Source organism: Pseudorca crassidens, chromosome 8 (genome assembly GCF_039906515.1).
Source record: "Pseudorca crassidens isolate mPseCra1 chromosome 8, mPseCra1.hap1, whole genome shotgun sequence".
NCBI lineage: Eukaryota > Metazoa > Chordata > Mammalia > Artiodactyla > Delphinidae > Pseudorca > Pseudorca crassidens.
The window spans coordinates 88,830,940-88,849,887 of record NC_090303.1 but is presented as its reverse complement, the minus strand read 5'-3'; the positions used below and the strand labels follow the sequence as shown (position 1 = coordinate 88,849,887).

The 18,948-nt window shown below is 50.0% G+C and overlaps 1 protein-coding gene across 2 annotated transcripts; it reads left to right on the top strand.

Annotated features, from left to right (window-relative positions):
• Positions 1-1,794: 1,794 nt before the first annotated feature.
• AKR1B1 (aldo-keto reductase family 1 member B) lies at positions 1,795-18,662 on the top strand. Of its 2 annotated transcripts, XM_067747063.1 has the most exons (10): positions 1,795-1,971; positions 10,113-10,280; positions 11,014-11,130; positions 12,115-12,192; positions 12,497-12,619; positions 13,126-13,232; positions 13,554-13,635; positions 14,206-14,289; positions 15,953-16,035; positions 18,259-18,662. In XM_067747063.1, the coding sequence occupies exons 1-10, from the start codon at positions 1,906-1,908 to the stop codon at positions 18,299-18,301; spliced, it is 951 nt and encodes a 316-aa protein (XP_067603164.1). In that variant the 5' UTR covers positions 1,795-1,905; the 3' UTR covers positions 18,302-18,662. The 2 variants fall into 2 exon arrangements, with proteins under 2 accessions (XP_067603164.1, XP_067603165.1); XM_067747064.1 differs by lacking the exons at positions 1,795-1,971; positions 10,113-10,280; positions 11,014-11,130 and having other exon boundaries at positions 12,119-12,192; positions 12,472-12,619.
• The last annotated feature ends 286 nt before the right edge of the window (positions 18,663-18,948 follow it).

Genomic DNA, 18,948 nt, shown 5'->3' with positions numbered 1-18,948 from the left:
CTATACCTATAGTATGGTATGTGTGTGTGTGTGTGTGTGCGCGCGCACGCGCATGTATGTGTTTTCGTTTCAAATTATTTCCTCAGGATGAGATTACTGGTTCTCATGATGGGATTATTGGTTTCGAGTACATTAAGATTCATATTGCTCTTAATAGGAATTACTAGAATGTTTCTCAGAAGAATTCCATTGATGGATTTCTAAAGAATAACTTTGATATGTGTACAATGTCATTTTACAAAGATTACAGAGGCAACAGGGCCTATCAAAACAGTATGTTCCAAATACAGTACTATTGTTGCTACAGAAGAGCCACAGGTCTGACTTTTTACATTTGATAGCCCAGTCAGAATACTCCATTTTTAGCCAGTTATGCTTTCATGCAGTCAACTTGTAAACTCAATCATCAAAGAAAGAACAACAAAGCCATTCATAATGAATATACGTCCCTAACAGATAACCCCTCTGTGTATAGCAACCTGGTCACTCAGGGTGACTTTGGACGGCAACCTCTATGCCGACAAAGATCTTATGAATGCAGCGTGGTAGGCTACTGCTGTTCTACCACAAACCAAATTCCCAGCGGTAGGCTCAAATTAAAATTCTCTTACTGGGGGGACAAATAGTATCAGAATTTGCCTACTAACAACAGTTTTTGTAATAGTCAAAAGGAAAAACTCTCTGGGCTAGTCTGTTTTGTATAAATTTTTCCTAGGGGGGGCACTTTTTAGAAGTCACTAAACGGAAAATCACCAGAATGGAGTTTGGAGAGGTCTGGTTCCTGAGTCATTCACCGGGCAGAGGTAGTTCCCAATCTTGCATAATTAGGGGAAATATTAAAGGGGGATGGAGCAGAAAGATCAAATTTGAGGTATGGTGCAGCATCATGGAGAAGGGTTGTTGGAAAGAATCCAAAATTGTCTACAAAGGTCTTCCAGCAACTTTCCTATGGTTATCTTGGAAACTAATGTGTTTTCCTACCTGCCAATTAAGGCCGATTAATTTATTATCTAGCACCTCCTAATTCGGAATATTTTGAAGCCACAATATTAAAGTTAACTTATCTTTTGTGGGTTTCTGCCTTATTCATCTAGAGAGCTTCGCTAAGTTACCATGTATGAAATGTGCTGCTTTGATGGAGTCATACTTACCAAAGACTGAATGTCCTCTCTGTGTTCTGGATTAAGCTCATCAGGGATTTCTAACCTCGAGAGATGCTGGCTTTTGGAGGAAGGCTTGCTGAACCACACTCAGTGTGTACAGACACAGCTCACATCTAGGGTGGAGTGTGAAATTAGCCCTAGGAGGCTACATACAGGCTGGACAAACCCTAATCTCCAGGTGATGTTTTGTAGCAAGATTGCAAGCCACTTCTCTGGCGTGCACCTTTCTAAGAGCAAAGTGTGCTAAACTACAGCAGCAGTCTGTGTGTTCCTACACGTTAAAGACCCGGCTTTGGTCACATTCCCAAAGAGCACGATACTGGTCTTGAACAATAGACAAATGTACCCATATGCGCTCTTTTAAAAAATGAAAAAAAAAAACCCTTCCCAGGCTACTTATTTATGAGAAGTCTGTTACTTTTGCTAAAACATTCGCGTTTCCACGCTCCACAGCAGTTGGCTGAGCCAGCTGCGCCGCGCGGGGCGTGGGCGAACCAACGGCTAGAAAAGAATCCGGTCCCGCTAGGACCTAGCAGGAGGAGCTTCCCGGCAGAGCCACCCCACCCCGGGCTAACAGAGGCGCTGCGTCCTGATTGGCGGGCGGGCCAATCAGAAGCTGCCTTTGCGTAGCCGGGCGCCTATCGTACCCGCCGCTTCTGCGGGCCTCACCGGCTATATAAAGGACCGCGCTACAGCCTACGCTTCATGGTCCTCTGGTCGGAGTCAGCGGAGCGCAGCAGTCATGGCCAACCACCTCGTGCTCTACACCGGCGCAAAGATGCCCATCTTGGGGCTGGGCACCTGGAAGGTAGGTGCCCTGAGGAGCGCAGTCCGGGGCTCGCTTCAGGCTCGGCGCGGCCTGGGGCGGGAAGAGACTTACAGTGACCCTGAGCGACCCCGCCGCGGACGCCCCGCCTGGGAGGAGCCACGCTCGGGCTGGCCGGACCCCCGGCGGGGTCGGGCCTGCAGCGCGGGAACCTGGACGCCGAGGCGGGCAGGGCGCTGGCCTGCGGTTTCGACCCAGGGGCCTTGCGTGGGGGGCTTGAGAACGCCTCATGGGCGGCCGACCCTGTAACCCCTGGTGCTTGGGACCCGCGGGCCGCACTTTGAATCCTACCCCAGCTGGAAAGTCACTAACGGGGCGCCGAACGAAGGGGGCTTCCCGTGTCCCCGCCGCTGTGGCCCCGAGGATGGAGGTCGGGGGCGGGGCCTGAGAGATGGAGGGGAAAGAGACTTGGGCTTCGGCGTCCCTCGCTTAACGGCACCTCTTACGCCCGCTCCTTTGTCTTTCTTCGAAATAGTTTGTCCTTAATCGTATCCGGTTTTGCTCCCTCAGGAATAAGCGTCCCAAGGTAAGCTCGGAGACTGCAGGTGATTCCGTTAGGCGGCACGAGTTTGCCCAGGACCCGTCTATTTACATGTCCCCAGACGCGAGCCACTGAGCCCCCCGGAGCCGGGCGTGCCTCTCGGGGTGTAGTGTGCTGGCGGAGAATCTGGGCCGGGAGGTTCCCGCCCGTGCAAAACTGCGAGCTGCCCTCAGTAGTAAAACTCTTCGGAGACCTCGGTACCACTGAAATCTGTGCACAGAGTCCCCAAGAAACGGTTAGGAGTAAAAGGGGTAATCTGAGTATCTGAAAATTAGCGCAGAGGGGTGGTATTATGGGCGCCGAGGGAAACCCAATAATTTTAAGCCGCTTATACGTTAGCTTCGGGTATTGTATATTACATTGCACAGCTGTGACCAGGGTTTTCCTTGGAACTTTGAATATAGGATTGGGCATTGGTTATTTACACACAGACAAGGAAAAGAAAACACTGCATGGATTGAGGGCGCCGTGGAATGGTTTGAAATAGAGTAGCGGATGGTGCTTACCTCAACCCGAAAACCTGCAGTTGAAAATTTGTAAATATAAGGGTGAATACAGGGTCGTAGAGTTGTCTCACACAGAAAGTGTTTCTTGGCCAAAGTGATCAGAGTATATGTGACTTGTGTTTCCTTCCAAAAGCCCAATGGTGGCTCTAAGGGTGTAATTGAATTATGACCATTGTACCAAGTTAAATTACATCTGTCACAGGTTATTCTCTTGGAATGGATGTGAACAGACACTTTGTTGGCAATGGCACATTACAGTTTTTACGATGGTGAACCACCATCACATGTAACTGGAACAAAAGTTCCACAAAACAATACTTAAACCTTACTGGGTGGGATGCATTCCAATATTTTTATTCTAAGCTCGCGGTTTCAGAAATTATGGTCCTGACCTTAGGTTCATCATTTCAAAATCACGAGGCTGGGGTAAATATGGAGTAAAAGTTGATAAAAGCGGGTTTTAAATCATTTGCTTGAGCACTTGACACTCCCCCCACCAACCCCAAAGCTGTATATTTAGTTAAGATAGCTCTGTAACTGTACATTTAGGTCATTCATTCCAGCAGACTAAGTTCATTGAGGGCAAGGGTAGCGTCTACCTTGGTCACAGCTATTTACAGCACTGCTCAAGGTGCCTGGTAAATGGTAGGTGCTCTAAAGATATGTGTTGAATTAATACGAAGAAGTAAGATAAACTAGATTTTGGGGGCGGCGAGGAGATGTTGTACAGAATTGTGTAGAGGCGTGGTAGGGGAGGTGACTGAAATGGTATAAGTATGGGCTTGGAGTAGATTTCCTTTTTTTTTTTTCAAGTAAAAAAGGTATATGAATAGTGTTTTAATACCTTTCCCCTGTGTGTGTGTGTGTATATATTCCTTCACAGATGCTGGACAAAGATGGGGTTACCTAAATACCGTTTGCTTATCTTTGTGAGAACTGGGGGAGGCTCTGGGAGTGGGTGCAGCACCTCGTTCCTGTGGATCTTCCATGTGACGGTGGCTGTGTTGTATCCTTCAGACTCCTGGCGGGGTTCTGGGAGTCTCCAATCACTGTTCCTTTGAAGGTCCTCACACTCTCCGTTCTCTCTTTGGAGGTGAAGGTTTCAGGCCGATGGGAGAGCATCTCTGCCTCAGAGCCCATGTGGCTTAGAGGCAGTTTCCCTTGGCAAGCTTGACGTCCCCAATGGACGGTAAATAAGCCATGAGCATTGTATTGCCAGGAAGCGACTAAAACAGAGATTACTTCTGATGCTGACCAGTGTCCTGTTGCTGATAAATGTTTGGCCGTAGCTGAAAAGTTGATGGTAAATGGCCGTTGTAACTCACCCACATACTCAAAACCTAGGAATGGAGGTAGAGTTTCTCCATCTCTTTTCCATTATCTCTGTATCTGCCCACACCCAGGAGCCTTTGAGACATTTTTCCCTAATTTCTAGCCGCCGCCCCCCCCCCCCCCCCCCCGCCGTAAAGTTCAACATCACAGATAGACTGTACATCTGTCTGTGTCCATTGGCTCTTTGGCGGGCCACAAACCGTTTTATAAGCTAAGATTTTTTTTTGCCGCCGATAAACCAGTTTTTGCCTCTTTGAGGATGATATCACTTCCTTTAAGAATAGGAGAAAATGCTGAGAAAGAACTCAAGGCAAGCTCATGATGGCCTGAGATCCCGGCCTGGGGAAGAGGGGAGAGGGCAGAGGTGCTGGCACTGGAGCTAAACCAGTAGTTCACAAGCCTCATCTCCCTGCAGGCCTACACCTGGAGCTCTTCAAGGGCAAAGATACTTAAATAAGACCTGCCTGCCCAGGGCCATTCCTGGTCCATCCCCATCTCAACCAGGTGGAGACAGTGATGTCTCGGAATTCAGGACAGATTGATTCATGTTGAGCGGGAGGAAGTTAATCTTGGTTTCGTAAGTTGGTCTGTGTTTGTTGCCAAACCGAGTTATGAGCTTTGGTGTAAAAACCATAGCCAGAATTGACTGTTGTCCTGTGATAAGGCAATGAAAGAGATTCTTCAGCAGAATGCTCTTTATCATTGGAAATTGTGGTTTACATTATTAAACTGTAAAATAAATTTGGACATAGTTGAACACGATAAGCCAAGTGAGGTTGGCTTCTCTGCACCAAACAATGAAAAGCGTCTCTGTTGCCGTGAAAAATTGCACATTGTTGCCATTCTCAGGGTTCTGCCAGATGCTTATGTTGTTGGAGTCCACAAGTGTGGCAGATTTTAAGCCTTGTTGATACAAAGCTGCCAGATCCAGGTCTCCCAGCTGTGCAGAGTGGGAGCGTTGTGTGTAAGCACGGGGCAGGCGAGAGGCGAGCAGGCCCAGCTCGCTCAGGTTTACCCCAAGTTGATCGGGACTGTATTGTCAACTGATTAAGTTAGAGCAGGGGCTGAAACCCTTTTCGTCCCCAGAATATCTGCGTTCAATATCAGAATACCTTTTTATTTACGGAGGGGCTGAATTGGAAGCCAGAATGTTATTTGTGAATAGGAGTTGGGACAAATCAAGGCTGGGACTGTTGCCTAATCCCCATTTCTTTGTATGCTCTTCCAGCAGCTCAGGGGTTGGTAAACCGCAGCCCACAGCCTGTTTTTGTAAATAAAGTTTTATTAGAACACATCTCATTCCTTTACATGTCTTTTATGACTGCTTTTGTGCTGCTCCAGCAGCAGAGTTGAGCGGTTATGACAGACCATTTGGCCCACAAGCCCTAAAATATTTTCTGTCTGGCCACTTTCAGAAAAAGTTTGCCAACTCCTCTTCCAGAAGATTCTAAGTAAATTAATTGGAACCTGGAATACATTTTGAGAAATTAGGTCACAGATGTCTGTTTAACATGCATCTAGTTAAAATGCTTTATATTCACAATGAAAAACAAAATTATATTGTGACATCACTAGTATTTAAACAAAACCAATAATAAGAAATAAGCTTAGTTTCTCTTAAATGCAGGTTGAATTTCTCTGAAGAAAAGCTGGTTTAATCAGAAGAGGTTAAACAGTGTTTTTCAGTGACAGCTTTTCCGGAATGTTAGTTTATAAGGCCTTAGAGGTTGATGCCCTATTTCTTTATTAATCTAAGTTCACATCAAAAGTTATGGTTGGGGACTTCCCTGGTGGCTCAGTGCTTAAGAATCCGCCTGCCAACGCAGGAGACACAGATTCGAGCCCTGGTCCGGGAAGATCCTACATGCCGTGGAGCAACTAAGCCTGTGCGCCACAACTACTGAGCCTGCTCTCTAGAGCCTGCGAGCCACAACTACTGAGCCCACGTGCCTAGAGCCTGTGCTGTGCAACAAGAGAAGCCACCACAATGAGAAGCCCGTGCACTGCAACAAAGACCCAATGCAGCCAAAAATTAAAAAAACAAATAAAAAAATAAAAAAGTTATGGTTACCTGTTTCTTGCTCCAGGGTTACCATTGGCACACTGTTCTCATACTTCTTACCCAGGATGGTTTTTCTTCCCCAAAGTGAAGTTTCCTTTGTTCCCTACCCACCTCCTTCATTACAAAAGCGATACCTGCTAACTAGAGAAAATTTCAAAAAAAAAAAAAATGTCTGAAAGGACACAGTCCTTTCCTCCCAGAAATCCCCATGTTAAAACTGCAGAGGAGTCAATCTCCGAGATACTTGTGTTTTTACCAATGACATTGTTTTATAACCTTTCTTCTTTGGATCTGTGGTGTTTTTGTTGTTGTTTTTTGTTTTTGACTTGCAGAGGGAATAGAGGGAGGGATATTATCTTAAAGTAACGTTCATGGGCTACAAGCAAAGTGGAAGATGATGAGGTTTTTAAAGGGTGAGAGAGAGAGAGAGAGAGAGAGACTGACAGTGGTTTTCCTGGGAGTGTTACATGAAAAGAAAATAGGCTCAGTTTGTGAAGCTGATGGGGGCCTCAGGGGCAGAGACTTGTCACCACTGTCACTTGCTGCCGTCAGAACATCAAGTTGCTACCCAAGCTAGAGCTTTGGAGCTGTAAGGTCTGAGGGGAATGGGAATAGGTCCTGTGGCCAAGTCACAGGACAGATTAGTGGCAGAAATGAATTTCAAACATGATTTTGTCTGTAGGATTTGTATTATTATTATTTTAAAATAAATTTAAAGGATTTGTATAATCTGGTTATTTATAACTTGGGTGTTTCCTCTACTGCTTTTCTGCAGATTTCCTATTAGACGTATGGAAACAGATCTTTACGAGTTGTTTTCTTTTCAAAGTCTCAGTCTGGACCCCTGCCTTCCATGGGCAGTTTTCAATGTGGACATGGGATGGGGAGATGGTGTAATTGTATGTTAGCATTCCCAAGTTTACTGAGTCATTTTTTACCGTATCTTAAAGTGATGAGGGAAGTTAGTTTAGTCTCTGTGGGAAGGGCTCTTGATTGAGATAGTATTGAACATAGTTTGTGGATTCTGGTATATTTTCATCTCAGAGGATGATTTTCCAAGCCCAGGAGACTTGTCCTCTCCCTGACCAGTGCCTCACAGCCTCTTGGGGTCCACCCCAGAGTACACAGACCTCTCAGCAGAGGCTGGCTCTCAGGTCCTTGTGCCAGGGTTTGAATCCTGACATCTTACTGCACCATCATGGCTAGTTTCGTAACCTCTCTGCGCCTTAGTTCCCTTATCCACAGAGATAACAGTATCTACCAGGGTCGTGGTGAAGGTTCAATTCAATAATACGTTTAAAACTAGTGAAAATTGACCCATCACAAATGGCAGCTGTTGTTATTTTCAGTTTGAGCCATTGTGGGCTAAACACCGCACGGGGCAGGTTCCATTTTGTTACATATCTGCCCTGGCACAAGCCTTCTCCCAACCGGCATGCCTGTCCCAGAGGCGGGCCTGGCCTGCCCAGCCCAGGTGAGAGCCATTGGTTTCCGGCTGTACACAGAGCCGGCGGCCGCAGGCAGCCTTAGTCCCCACTGCTGCAAAGCCGTCTCTGAAAAGGGGAGGCCGGCATGTAGCACCCGTTCGCAAGAGTCTTTTTATGCATTGCCACAGCTCGTACAAATTTAATTTGTAAAATGCGTGACAGTCCTCGCTTCTGCTTTGCTTTCCCCTTTGAAAGCAGTTTGGGCTTAACTTCCCGGCACGTGCTTCTCTCGCTTATCAGCCCTCTGTCCAGGGAAGGGTCAGGGAGCTGTAGCTTCTTCATGACCTTTTGAAGGTCATTTCTGTCCTTGGCTTCTCTATAAAAACATCACAAGAACGTGTTTTTAAGTTTTTTTGTCAATTGTTCAGCAGCCTTGATTATCCCACTCTGCAGTCTTCCGGTTCCAAGGCACTGAATAACCAATTTAATCTTCAGCAGGAAGAAAAATGTGTCCGGGTGGGGATTCATTGACTTACAAAATGATGTCAGGTGTACCAGATTCAAGGCTATAAAAGATGTGCCCAGGAGCCGTCTCTCACCAACCCTCATCTGTCCCTCAACCCCACTTTACTCTAGCAGCTCCTGGCTCACATGCTTCCAGCACCGGGACCCCAGCAGAAGAAAATCTTGTCTTGGTAGCATCAGCTGAAGTCCAAAGATTGATTCTCATGGGCCTGGCTGGGGTCATGTCTCTGGCCCTGCGCCAGTCGCTGTGGCAGATGCAGCGTGTGGCTGGGCTGGGCCTGGGAAAGGTTCCTGCCCCTCTGCCCATGGTTGGGGGCAGTAAGGTGCTGGACTGGCACAGTACAGGCCCACAGAGAAATCCAGTCAGGGCGTCATCAAGCCTGAAGAGAGTTGACGCGCGCCGGCAGCCAGTTCCCCGGCTGGGTCTCCTTACCTGCTCTCTTTCCTGGGGAGGGGTGTGCTCTGCTCTGCTCTCATCAGCAGCTGTGCCCAGGACGCCACAAGGAGGCTGTGGTACTTACTCCGTTCTGGTTATGCCACGGTTTCCCTGCTCTGTTCCTTTAACCGAGAAGGGTGGGGGGAAGGCTGCAGGTGTAGCTTCTTGGGTCCTCCAGGGAACTAGGAGGTTGCCAGATTGTCTGAAGATGTTTTCTGATCTCATACCTGAGGTCAGCATCGCCTATCCACGCCCCCTACTCCCTCCGTGGTGGCCAGAGAGCTGGGCGAGGGTCCCCCGCTCCTCTGCCCTGGCCTGTTCACAACAGCCAATGTCAAAACAGCAGATGTCTGCAGCTGCTCGTGGCCCTGGGGAGTTTTCCTGGTCATTCTTTTCTACCCCAGCTCTCCAGAGGAATGCGCTGTGTGCATGCAACAGTCTGATGCACACGCGTTTGCTTTCCTCCTTTCTGGTCTGAGAGGAGCATCGCGGAGATGTCTGTGCGGCCAGACTGGGTGCTGGGGGCGCTCCCCACGCCTGTCCTGCTCACTCAGACGCGCAGATGGTCAGGGCAGGCGCGGCATTCAGTCTTTTTGCCGCTCTGACCACAGGCCATATGGTGGTCTTCCACAGCTCCCATTTCCCCCTCCTGTCAACTCATTTCTGTCCGCTAATACCTCTGAGGGCCCACCTCCCACCTCCACCTCTTAAAGCAGATTCTTACACAGTGAGATTGGAGCACAGGCCTTTGAATCTGCACCAGTAATGTTCCTGACTTTGATACACTCAAAACTGCTTAAAAACAAGTGATGGCCAATACCAGAATCCACGAGTGGAAGGAGAAAATAAATCCTAGGCATTCACTCACGGAACTCGGGAACCAAACGGGAATTGGAGTGAATATTTACAGCCTTTTGAAATATTTTGAGCTGTTTGAAGGAAACGGTATCCCTTATTGTCTTGGGAACCTAATAGATCCAGAGAGTGGGGGATTTTTTATACCGTCAGTGGGTTCTGAAGAAACAAGGAAGGGAGAGGCTTTGGCCCATCTAATTAAGGTGATCTGTGCTCCTAGTAAGTGGTGGTCAGATTTTCCTAAAATGAAGCAACATTGCATCTCACCTCGGGATGTTCAGACACTTACCGTGGCCTGCCTTTGCTAGCCTTAAAAGAAGCAGGAGCCCCTGAGGAGCCGTGGGTTCCTGCTGCCCTTGCTTCTGGGTTGTGTGCACACTGTGTGTTTTGTTTCATTTTTGGTTTTATCCCCATGCGTTCCATTTCCTGTTTCTTTCAGTCCCCTCCGGGCAAAGTGACGGAGGCTGTGAAGGTAGCGATTGACCTTGGATACCGTCACATTGACTGTGCCCACGTGTACCAGAACGAGAACGAGGTGGGGTTGGCCATCCAGGAGAAGCTCCAGGAGAAGGTGGTGAAGCGTGAGGACCTCTTCATCGTCAGCAAGGTACCCTGCTCTGCAGGGGAGCCTGAGGGAGGGTTCTTGTCCGCATTCATCCAGGGGCAGCATTAGCTTAGGGGCCACGACCACGCTCTGGGGCCTCCTAATACAGCTGCGGTTATCACCTGGCAGGCAGTTCTTCCAGGGGAGGTGTGTTGACTCAAGGCCATGGGGGCTCTAGGGCTCGCCCGTCTGTGGCCGCCTGTCTGTTGGATGGTCATTCCGCCCGGACCCATTGGTTGGAGCCCCTTGCTGATGCGGCCAAAGCTGTGGGTTGGCACCCCCGTTCCAGGGAGTTACCTTTGAGGACAGTACTTGGTTCCCACCTGCAGACTGATCTCCGCCGCTGGCCGCTGTCTTTCACCCAGAGGCTGGTGGTGCCCAAAGGACACCGGGTGGGAGGGTGAGGCTGGCCCCACGAAGACCAGCCTGTGGGAGAGTAGGCCAGAGAGCTCATGTTTGGAGCCTGAGGCTGGCTTGCTGACCTGTCCATTCTACTTGGTGGCTTCAGTTTGGTCCTTGTGAAAGGTTTCCTTGATCTGATCACCCTCCCTTCCTTTGGAAGAGTTAGGATCCACGTGTGAAATGGAATCTCCCTCCCCACTGTGTACAGCGTCATAGTGAAGTGGGTGGGTTGTGGGGAGAGGGAAGCAAGTTCTCTGTCCCCGAGCTGTCTGGCTCCCGGCCGGGAAAGCACTTCCGGCACGCAGGGTAAGACTTGTTCTCTCGCTGGCTTCAGCTGTGGTGCACGTTCCATGAGAAGGACCTGGTGAAAGGCGCCTGCCAGAAGACGCTCAGCGACCTGAAGCTGGACTACCTGGACCTCTACCTTATTCACTGGCCCACTGGCTTCAAGGTAGGTACCCGGGGCTCAGGTGTAGCCTGTGGCATCACCCTCTCCTGTTAGCAGGTCGTGAGCAGGTACACAGTCTGTGTGTGTCCTTGCTGCTCTGCTCAAGGTATGGTGCCTGGACCAGCAGCAATGGCATCACCTGGGAGCTCATTAGAACTCAGTCTCAGGCCCCACCCAGGCCCTTTGAATCTGAACCTCAGGTGACTTGCATGCACGTTTCAGAGTTTGAAGAATGCTGCTCTTTGTCATTTGGTGATTGTATAACTTGAAACTTTGTGACAGTGAACATGGCTCAGGTGACACTCCTGCCCATGGCCATAAGATGTCATCAGTGACCGCCCCTCCCCCCTGCCTCAGGCACCTACACACACACCCATTCATACCCTGTACATGTTTGTGCGTGTTTCTACATTCCACACACACCCCATCCTGCGGGAGCTGGGTAAACCTTGGCAGCCTGCCTCTTCACAGAAAGCTCTAGAGCTATTATGTCCTTTGCCTCCTTTCTAGCCACGGGGCTCAGTTTTCTGCTTTGTCAACCAGCTTGAAGGCATGCAGGTTTTTACCCTGTAACTCTTATTTTATTGCCCTGTGGTATATCGGGGCCTTACTTTCAACCTTTGTTTTTCACAGTAAGCTGGCAAGGCTCGGTGAGGTGGTGGTTTTGTAGGTTTGGATCCAGCCAGGACATGGGCCCTGTGAATCCTGGCCCTGAGTCCTCCCTGCCCATGCACACACTGCCATCCACGGCGGGGTTCATCTCACTGACCGAGAATTGTCCATCTCCACCTGATGGCCAGCACCAGCCCAGGAGTCGTCTGCCGTTTCTTCTTCACACTGACACGGATTTGCTCTTGATTATCCTCTAAAACTGTAGCCAGCTATTGTAGCTTAGAATAATTGTATCAGAACTTTGCTTTCAAAGATGCAGCTCCCCCAGCAGATCTACGCAGGGCTGTCACTGATTGTCTTTGATTGTTACCACAGCCTGGGAAGGACTTTTTCCCATTGGATGGGGACGGCAACGTGGTTCCCAGTGACAGCGATTTTGTGGACACCTGGACGGTAAGGCAGCCCCTGGCTTGGCCTCCCCTTCCTTGCCAGCTCCCCAGTCTCCTTGCGAGGGGCCAGGTGTGAATACCCAGCTCTGCCATTTCTTTCGCTGTAATTGTCACTCTCTGTTTTTTGCTCTTCCTGTCTCATTAAAGCCAACCTGGCTTTTGTCTTGGTGCCTCTTGTCTTCCCAAAGATCTCATTTGCTATCACCAAATAGGGCAGGACCTGGTAAGGTGTCTGGTGCGAGAGGTGCTTCTGACCCTTGTCCTTTTGGGCACATGTCAGCAGCAGGCAGACCCTCTTTGGTCTCTAGGCCATGGAAGAGCTGGTGGACGAAGGGCTGGTGAAAGCTATTGGAGTCTCCAACTTCAACCATCTCCAGGTGGAGAAGATCTTAAACAAACCTGGCTTAAAATACAAGCCGGCGGTGAACCAGGTAACATCCGGCAGGGAAGCCACTGTGCCTGTTTGTTACTGTGTGATCCTAGCAGTTACTTTCTGTCCGTGTCACCTGGGGCGCAGCCGGGAGGCAGGTCCCTGGACGCCGGCAGAGTCCTGATTTATGGCTCAGAAAGACAGTGACACATCTGGGAGTGAAACTTGCAGGAGGGAATGGGTTTGAGCCTGCCTTGTGAAGACTCAGGGTCCTGAGATGAGCTGTGTGCAGACATTGAGATCCTCAGACCTGTCACAGTTGATAAATGGCCAAAGCCAGAAAAACCCTCAGGGCCCATGGCGACGGTAACAAGATTATTCTCGTTAATGTCAAGGACAGTTGCTGGGAAACAGAGACAGTTGTTAACAGCTTATCTAGGAGTTGGGACATTGGTTACATATAACTTTATGTCTGGGGAGGGAAGGGCTTAGCATGGGGAGACTTCCTGTGTGTCCCATGGCCCCTGCCCACAGTGGCACCATCAGCCCTCCTGTTTGCATCTGCAGGTCGAGTGCCACCCGTACCTCACTCAGGAGAAGTTAATCCAGTACTGCCAGTCCAAAGGCATCGTAGTGACTGCCTACAGTCCCCTTGGCTCTCCCGACAGGCCCTGGTGAGTTTCCACGGGATTGTGTTCTCTTGTCAGCTAGTGACGGTTAGAAATGGCTACAGAGAAAAACCCAGCGTCAAGGAAAACGCTTCTGGGGCCGATGGGCAGACGTCCCCAGGAGCCTCCTGTTGGGGTTCCTGGTTGGTGTTTCCAGTAGCGAGATGCCTACTCTTTTTCCAGCGGGTCGGGAGTTTGGAACTGAGCTCTGAATCAGAAGACAGGCAGGCTGCCCTCCAAGGTCGATGAGGGTTAGGGTTAGGGTTGACGGCTGCCTGGAGTGGTGGCGATGATGGTTGCTCACGCAGACCGTGTTTCTGTCTCCAGGGCCAAGCCCGAGGACCCTTCCCTACTGGAGGATCCCAGGATCAAAGCGATTGCAGACAAACACAATAAAACCACAGCCCAGGTACAGCCATTTCCAGGCGCTCATGACTGTTCCCAGAACTTCCTGCATTCGTGGTGGTGGTTCCCATTAGCCGGGGGGTGCGGGTGGGGAGAGTGACCGAGCCCTGTCGAGCGCTCCCTGGACGTGTGGCTCGGGTCCTGGAGTGTGTGGTGGAAAGGGACTTAGAAGACTGCGTGTGGTCTGGGGATAATCGGACCTGCCCTTCTACCTCCGAGGGCTGGCACGAGGGTCAGCCTCAGCACTGTTTGCGAACACCCGTCTCTATACTCATAGAAGGACACTCGTGATCGGCTGAGCGCTCCCAAGTGGTAGAGCGCGTTCCCAGACAGGGAGTCATGTACCCGGGAGATGCGGAAGCACGTGGCAAGGAGGCTGAGAGCGGGGCTCGGGGGTCAGAGCCTGAGTGTCTCCCCTCCCCCTTGCTGGGCATGACCCCATCACCTCTGAGCCTCGGTTTCCTCGCTGTGCAGTTCTGGGGTTTCTTTCTCCAGGTGATGGGTGTGTAAGGTTAGGTGAAATGAAAGTGCAGAGCTCCCGGTATACGGACGCACTCGGCACCTCTGTTCACAGGTTCTGATCCGGTTTCCCATGCAGAGGAACTTGATCGTGATCCCCAAGTCTGTGACGCCCGAACGCATTGCTGAGAACTTCCAGGTAAGGTCCTGGCTGGTCGGCCCAGGGTCTTCTTGGTGGAGGAGGGGCCAGCTCTTCACAGGACCTCTGGATTGTCGTGTGTGTGCCCACCCCGCCCCGTCTCCTCTTGGAGTGGCAGGGAGCCCACCGCGGACTAGGGACAGTGGTTCCTCTGGGAGGCGGTGCTACGCCCGGCAGGCCCTGGGCCTCGGGCCCCGCTCTGCATGCACACACCTGTGCTGAGGCTCCTCGGGGAACTCATCATTTGCCGAGAAATGTTGCTCTTGAGTGATGCTGCCTGGGTTTGCCTCAGGGCTCCGTTAGTTGCTGTGCCTCTGTTTCCCCATCTGTAAAATAGTACCTATTTCAAGAGTTGTCATGAGGATTAAAAAAGATGCACCGAAGGGCTTCACGCAATGCCTGGTGCCGTCATCAGCGCTCAGCAAACGCTGCTGTGCTGACACGCCCAAGGCCTGCAGGGACCTTCCAGGGCACCAGTGAGGTGCTCTCCGAGCACCTGCCAGAGCAGAGCAGACCTCCTGGCACCTCCTGCCTGCCTGCCTCTCATACCAGTGTTGGGGGCTGGGCTGGGAGAAGAGCTCTCCAGGAGGGTCCCTGCGCCTGTGAGCCTCTGCTGTCACTGAGCAGAGCAGCTCTGCCCGGACCCCCTCTGTCTTCACCTGAGCCCTGGTTCCCAGCAGCTCTTGTTTCCATAGCAAGCAGCTGATTTTTGCCTGTTCCACTGGCCAGGCTGTGGCTGTAACACGTGCTGCTGGTCCCTGGGGCCTGGGGAGGGTGGAGGAGATAAATAAAGTGGTAAAACAGTGACCACGAGAAACACATATCCTGCTAGAGGTGCATTTTTTGTTTCATATTTTATTTTTTCAAGGTGTTAGAAAAGAAACATTATAAAATGGCTAATCTCTAGTACTGACGTAATTATTTTGCATCTTACTGTGTAGTCTGCACATTTTTGCACGGTTGTGATCACAGAGTATGCAGCAGGCTTGCTTTCTGCACATTCCGCGATCATCCAAGCTGAGGGCCCTCCTCTGGTCCTGGGGCAGGCAAAGTTCTCCACCTGATACGCCTTTCTCGTCTTCTCTGTCTGTCAAGACCTTATCTGGCTTCTTAGGCCCATCTCAAATGGCATCTCCTTTGACCACAGCCTTCGGCTTCCCTGCTGGAATTCCTTCCTGATTCCTCTGGATTCCCTGCGTGCTTTGTGGAGCCTCTTTCCTGCAGTGCGCAGCTAATTATTCCCTGTAGCATAGCTGTTGAATTACCTCGTCCTTTGCTTCATTGTAAACTGAGGCAAAGACACTTCTTACCCATCACTGTATTCCCCCTGGTGCTTATCACAGTGGAAGCGGTCGGCAGAGGTTTTGAAATGAATGGAAGAAATAAATGGAAGAAAAGGTATCATTTTGTTCAGAGGTTCTGGAAGGGAAGGTCTGTTTTCATTGTTCACATAGTACCCCGACAAAACATGTGCGTTCTCTGAATAGTCATGTGAGAAACTTTCTCTGAGTTTAGTCTACCTTCCTGTCCCTCCGCACTCCAGGCAACATCTCACCAGTGATCCTTCCTGGAGCTGCTTGTATGCTTCCCTATTCTGTGTTTGATAGCTGTTTACAGAGCTTATTGGAAGGTTGTTTTTTTTTTTCTTTTTTTTTCTTTTTAGGTCTTTGACTTTGAACTCAGCAGTGCGGATATGACCACCTTACTGAGCTACAACAGGAACTGGAGGGTCTGTGCCTTGGTGAGGTGAGTCCCGGGAGAGCCCCAGGAGGGTATCAGGTGCTGCAGATGAAAGAATAGCTCCTGGAGGCCTTACTGTCCAAGTCCTGCTATTGCAGCGGCTCTGACTTGTGCATGTTACCTTGCCTGTTACCTTGCCTTCTCCTCCGTGTACAGCAGGAAACATTTATAGTGTGTCAGCTGAGCCGCACTCAGCCCCCCGGGAAACACAGGGAGCTCTGCCCTAGATGTCTTCTCCCGCTCCCATGCACTGTTGGCCTAACCTGCAGTGACCACATATATTGACTTTTAATTCTTAAATTTTAGTGGCACATCTGAAACCAGATGATCCCAGGTGGCGCGTGCCCCGCCTTCTTGGAAAAATTTGCATGTGACTCTTCACCTCTAATGACTAATGAAAGGGTTCTAGTTGGAAGACCATGGTGCTTGGGGCTCAGCTCCGACAGCGATTAAACCATGTGACCGAGAGAATCACTCGGCCCCTCCAGCTATATATATGCTGGTTCCTTGTATTCCCTCTGACTTGTAGTGTGGAATCTGAGGGAGATGACAAGGAAGGTTGTTTTTTCTCTTTTCGTTTTTGCACCACTGCATTAACTCCGTAAAGTTTAAAACTCATTTTCTGCTTTCAAGAAGAATCTCCCCACTTCACAGTGGAGACTAAGAACCTCCTCTCTCATGATTTTTATCATCCGACTTCTCTGTTTCTTCTCTTCTTCTCAAGTAGTTACTCTTCTAAGCAAAATCTGAGCATTCCCTAAGGCTGGCTCGGGTGCTAGCTCTCTCCTTCCAGCCTCTGCTCCCTCTCCAGTTCTGGGTTTGCACTGCTGGTGGCTTCCCACCGCCCTGGCAGGTGTTCGCCGGGTTTGCATCTTGGCCGATAACTCTCTCCTGAGCTTCGTTCAAGCACGCGCCTGTGAGTGTGTTGCTGCCACGCCGTGGCCTCAGATTCGGAATAGGCCAGAGGCAGAGTTTACCACTGGCCCTTTCTGATGATCCTGTTTGCGTTAATGGTGCTTACCCTTTAGACATGAAAATCGTTTTTGATCTGGCGGGCAAGGGAGAGAGAAGAGAGAAGTGAATCAGTCGCCAAGTTACATCTGTTCTGCTTTGAGAATCACTGATTGTTCATTCAGTTTCCTTTTCCCTTCCCGCTGCTGACGCAGCATATTGAAGGGCAGACAAACCACAGGGGTTTTCTGTTCGGCCCCTTTACGTATAGACTCCTTCTACTCTCTAGTGCTATTCTAGAAACAGCTGTCAGATTATCCTGTGGCCACTGATGTTTAATGGGTCAGGGTTGGAGCGGGGAGGGAGCGGCTGGCTGCAACATCCCCGGGTCACCTAGGAAGCGTTTTCTAACCATATGTACACATACATATGTGCATCCACATTGCCACAGTTTGGCATCTATCGCTATACGGAGCCCCTGTGGCTAATGGCAGTGTTATATTTCTCAGGTTTGATAGGATGCCAAAACAAAACAAAAAAATCCATGTGGAACTTTTGAATTGCCTAAATATTTGAGTAGGAGTTGTATGCCCCAAGCAGGGTTCACCCTGGGCCTTTCACACTCTGCCCAGCCAGACTTCCCAACGCTATTGCCATTACATTCCCAACACAGGCCATCGGCCCTGCAGATGGGACTGTGAACCTTGGCCAACACGTACGCCTGCGTCAGTCCACCCCCAGCTCAACGTCCAGCCTGTCCCCTCACCCTGTGTTTCCTGTAGCAAATCCTCAGCTACTCTCCTGGCCTCACTTCAGCTCCCACTGGTACCAGGAGGTTTTGGAGGTGACAGTGGCTTCTTGTTCCACGTGTTCGGAGCACTTGCTGTGTCACGTGTGCAGACTTGTTAACATCTCTTATGTTATTATCACCCTCTTACTGTTTAAGGCAATAGGTGCTCTCTGGTCCTGCAACTAGACTGAGTTACCAGGCGGCAGGAATCGTGTCTTGCCGCCCTGCACACCCTAGGCACAGTGCTGGGCACACAGGGAGGGTGGTGTCCATCACACAGGTGCTGATGGATGAGAGCCCCCTGGCAGAGGACTGGAAGGTGGGCCACGACCCCAAGGGCAGACCCAGGATCTGCAGTCTCAGAAGAGGCTCGTGCCCTCTGAGGCCTCTCTTTCTACCTAAATGAGACACCATTTCTGACTTTTTGAAGTTTGTTGTGGTCAAAGTCTCTTCGTCAAAAGGTAATGTGTTTTTTTTTTTCCTGATAGCTGTGCCGCCCACAAGGATTATCCCTTTCACGAGGAGTTTTGAAGCTGTGGGTGCCTGCCCTTCCCCAGGTGACCTGCTTTTCCCCGCCTCACTTTTATTGTGTGTAGTATAGTTTGGCCTGTGTCCCTCAGCGGTGGGTCAGCGACTTACAGATGAACCAACGAGGGCTCAGCCAGCTTGGTGTTGGGTCCGAAGAGCAGAATCAGTAGATTAGAAGTCTCTTCAGTTTTCTTTGCCCTTCTTCTTGTCCATCTGGGGAAAGCACAACCCAGTACCCTTTTCTAAATTGAATTTACAAAATCAAAATAGTGCCTCTAACAATTGCATTTTGATTGCTTGGAACTGTAATCCTTTTAGCTAGACTTTTCTTTGCCTCAAATAAAATGTGCTCTTATGAGTTTGATGCTGTTTATTTTGTTTTGGTTTGTTGAGACGATGTACCACCTTCCCTGCCCCTCAACCTTCCTCCTGTCGATACCCATACAGCAGGCCACTCAGCTCTGCAACAGGAGGGAGGACTTGGTGTCTTTACTTTTAGGTGGGGACCCATCACCTCGGTACTTCACCCATTTAGCTTTAGGGGTCTGGGTCTCATCCTGGCTGTGCATCAGAGACACCTGGGAGGTTTTGAATGCTAGCGTGTCTGGCCCTCATCCCTGGAAACTGATCTCATTTGTCCAGGTGTACCC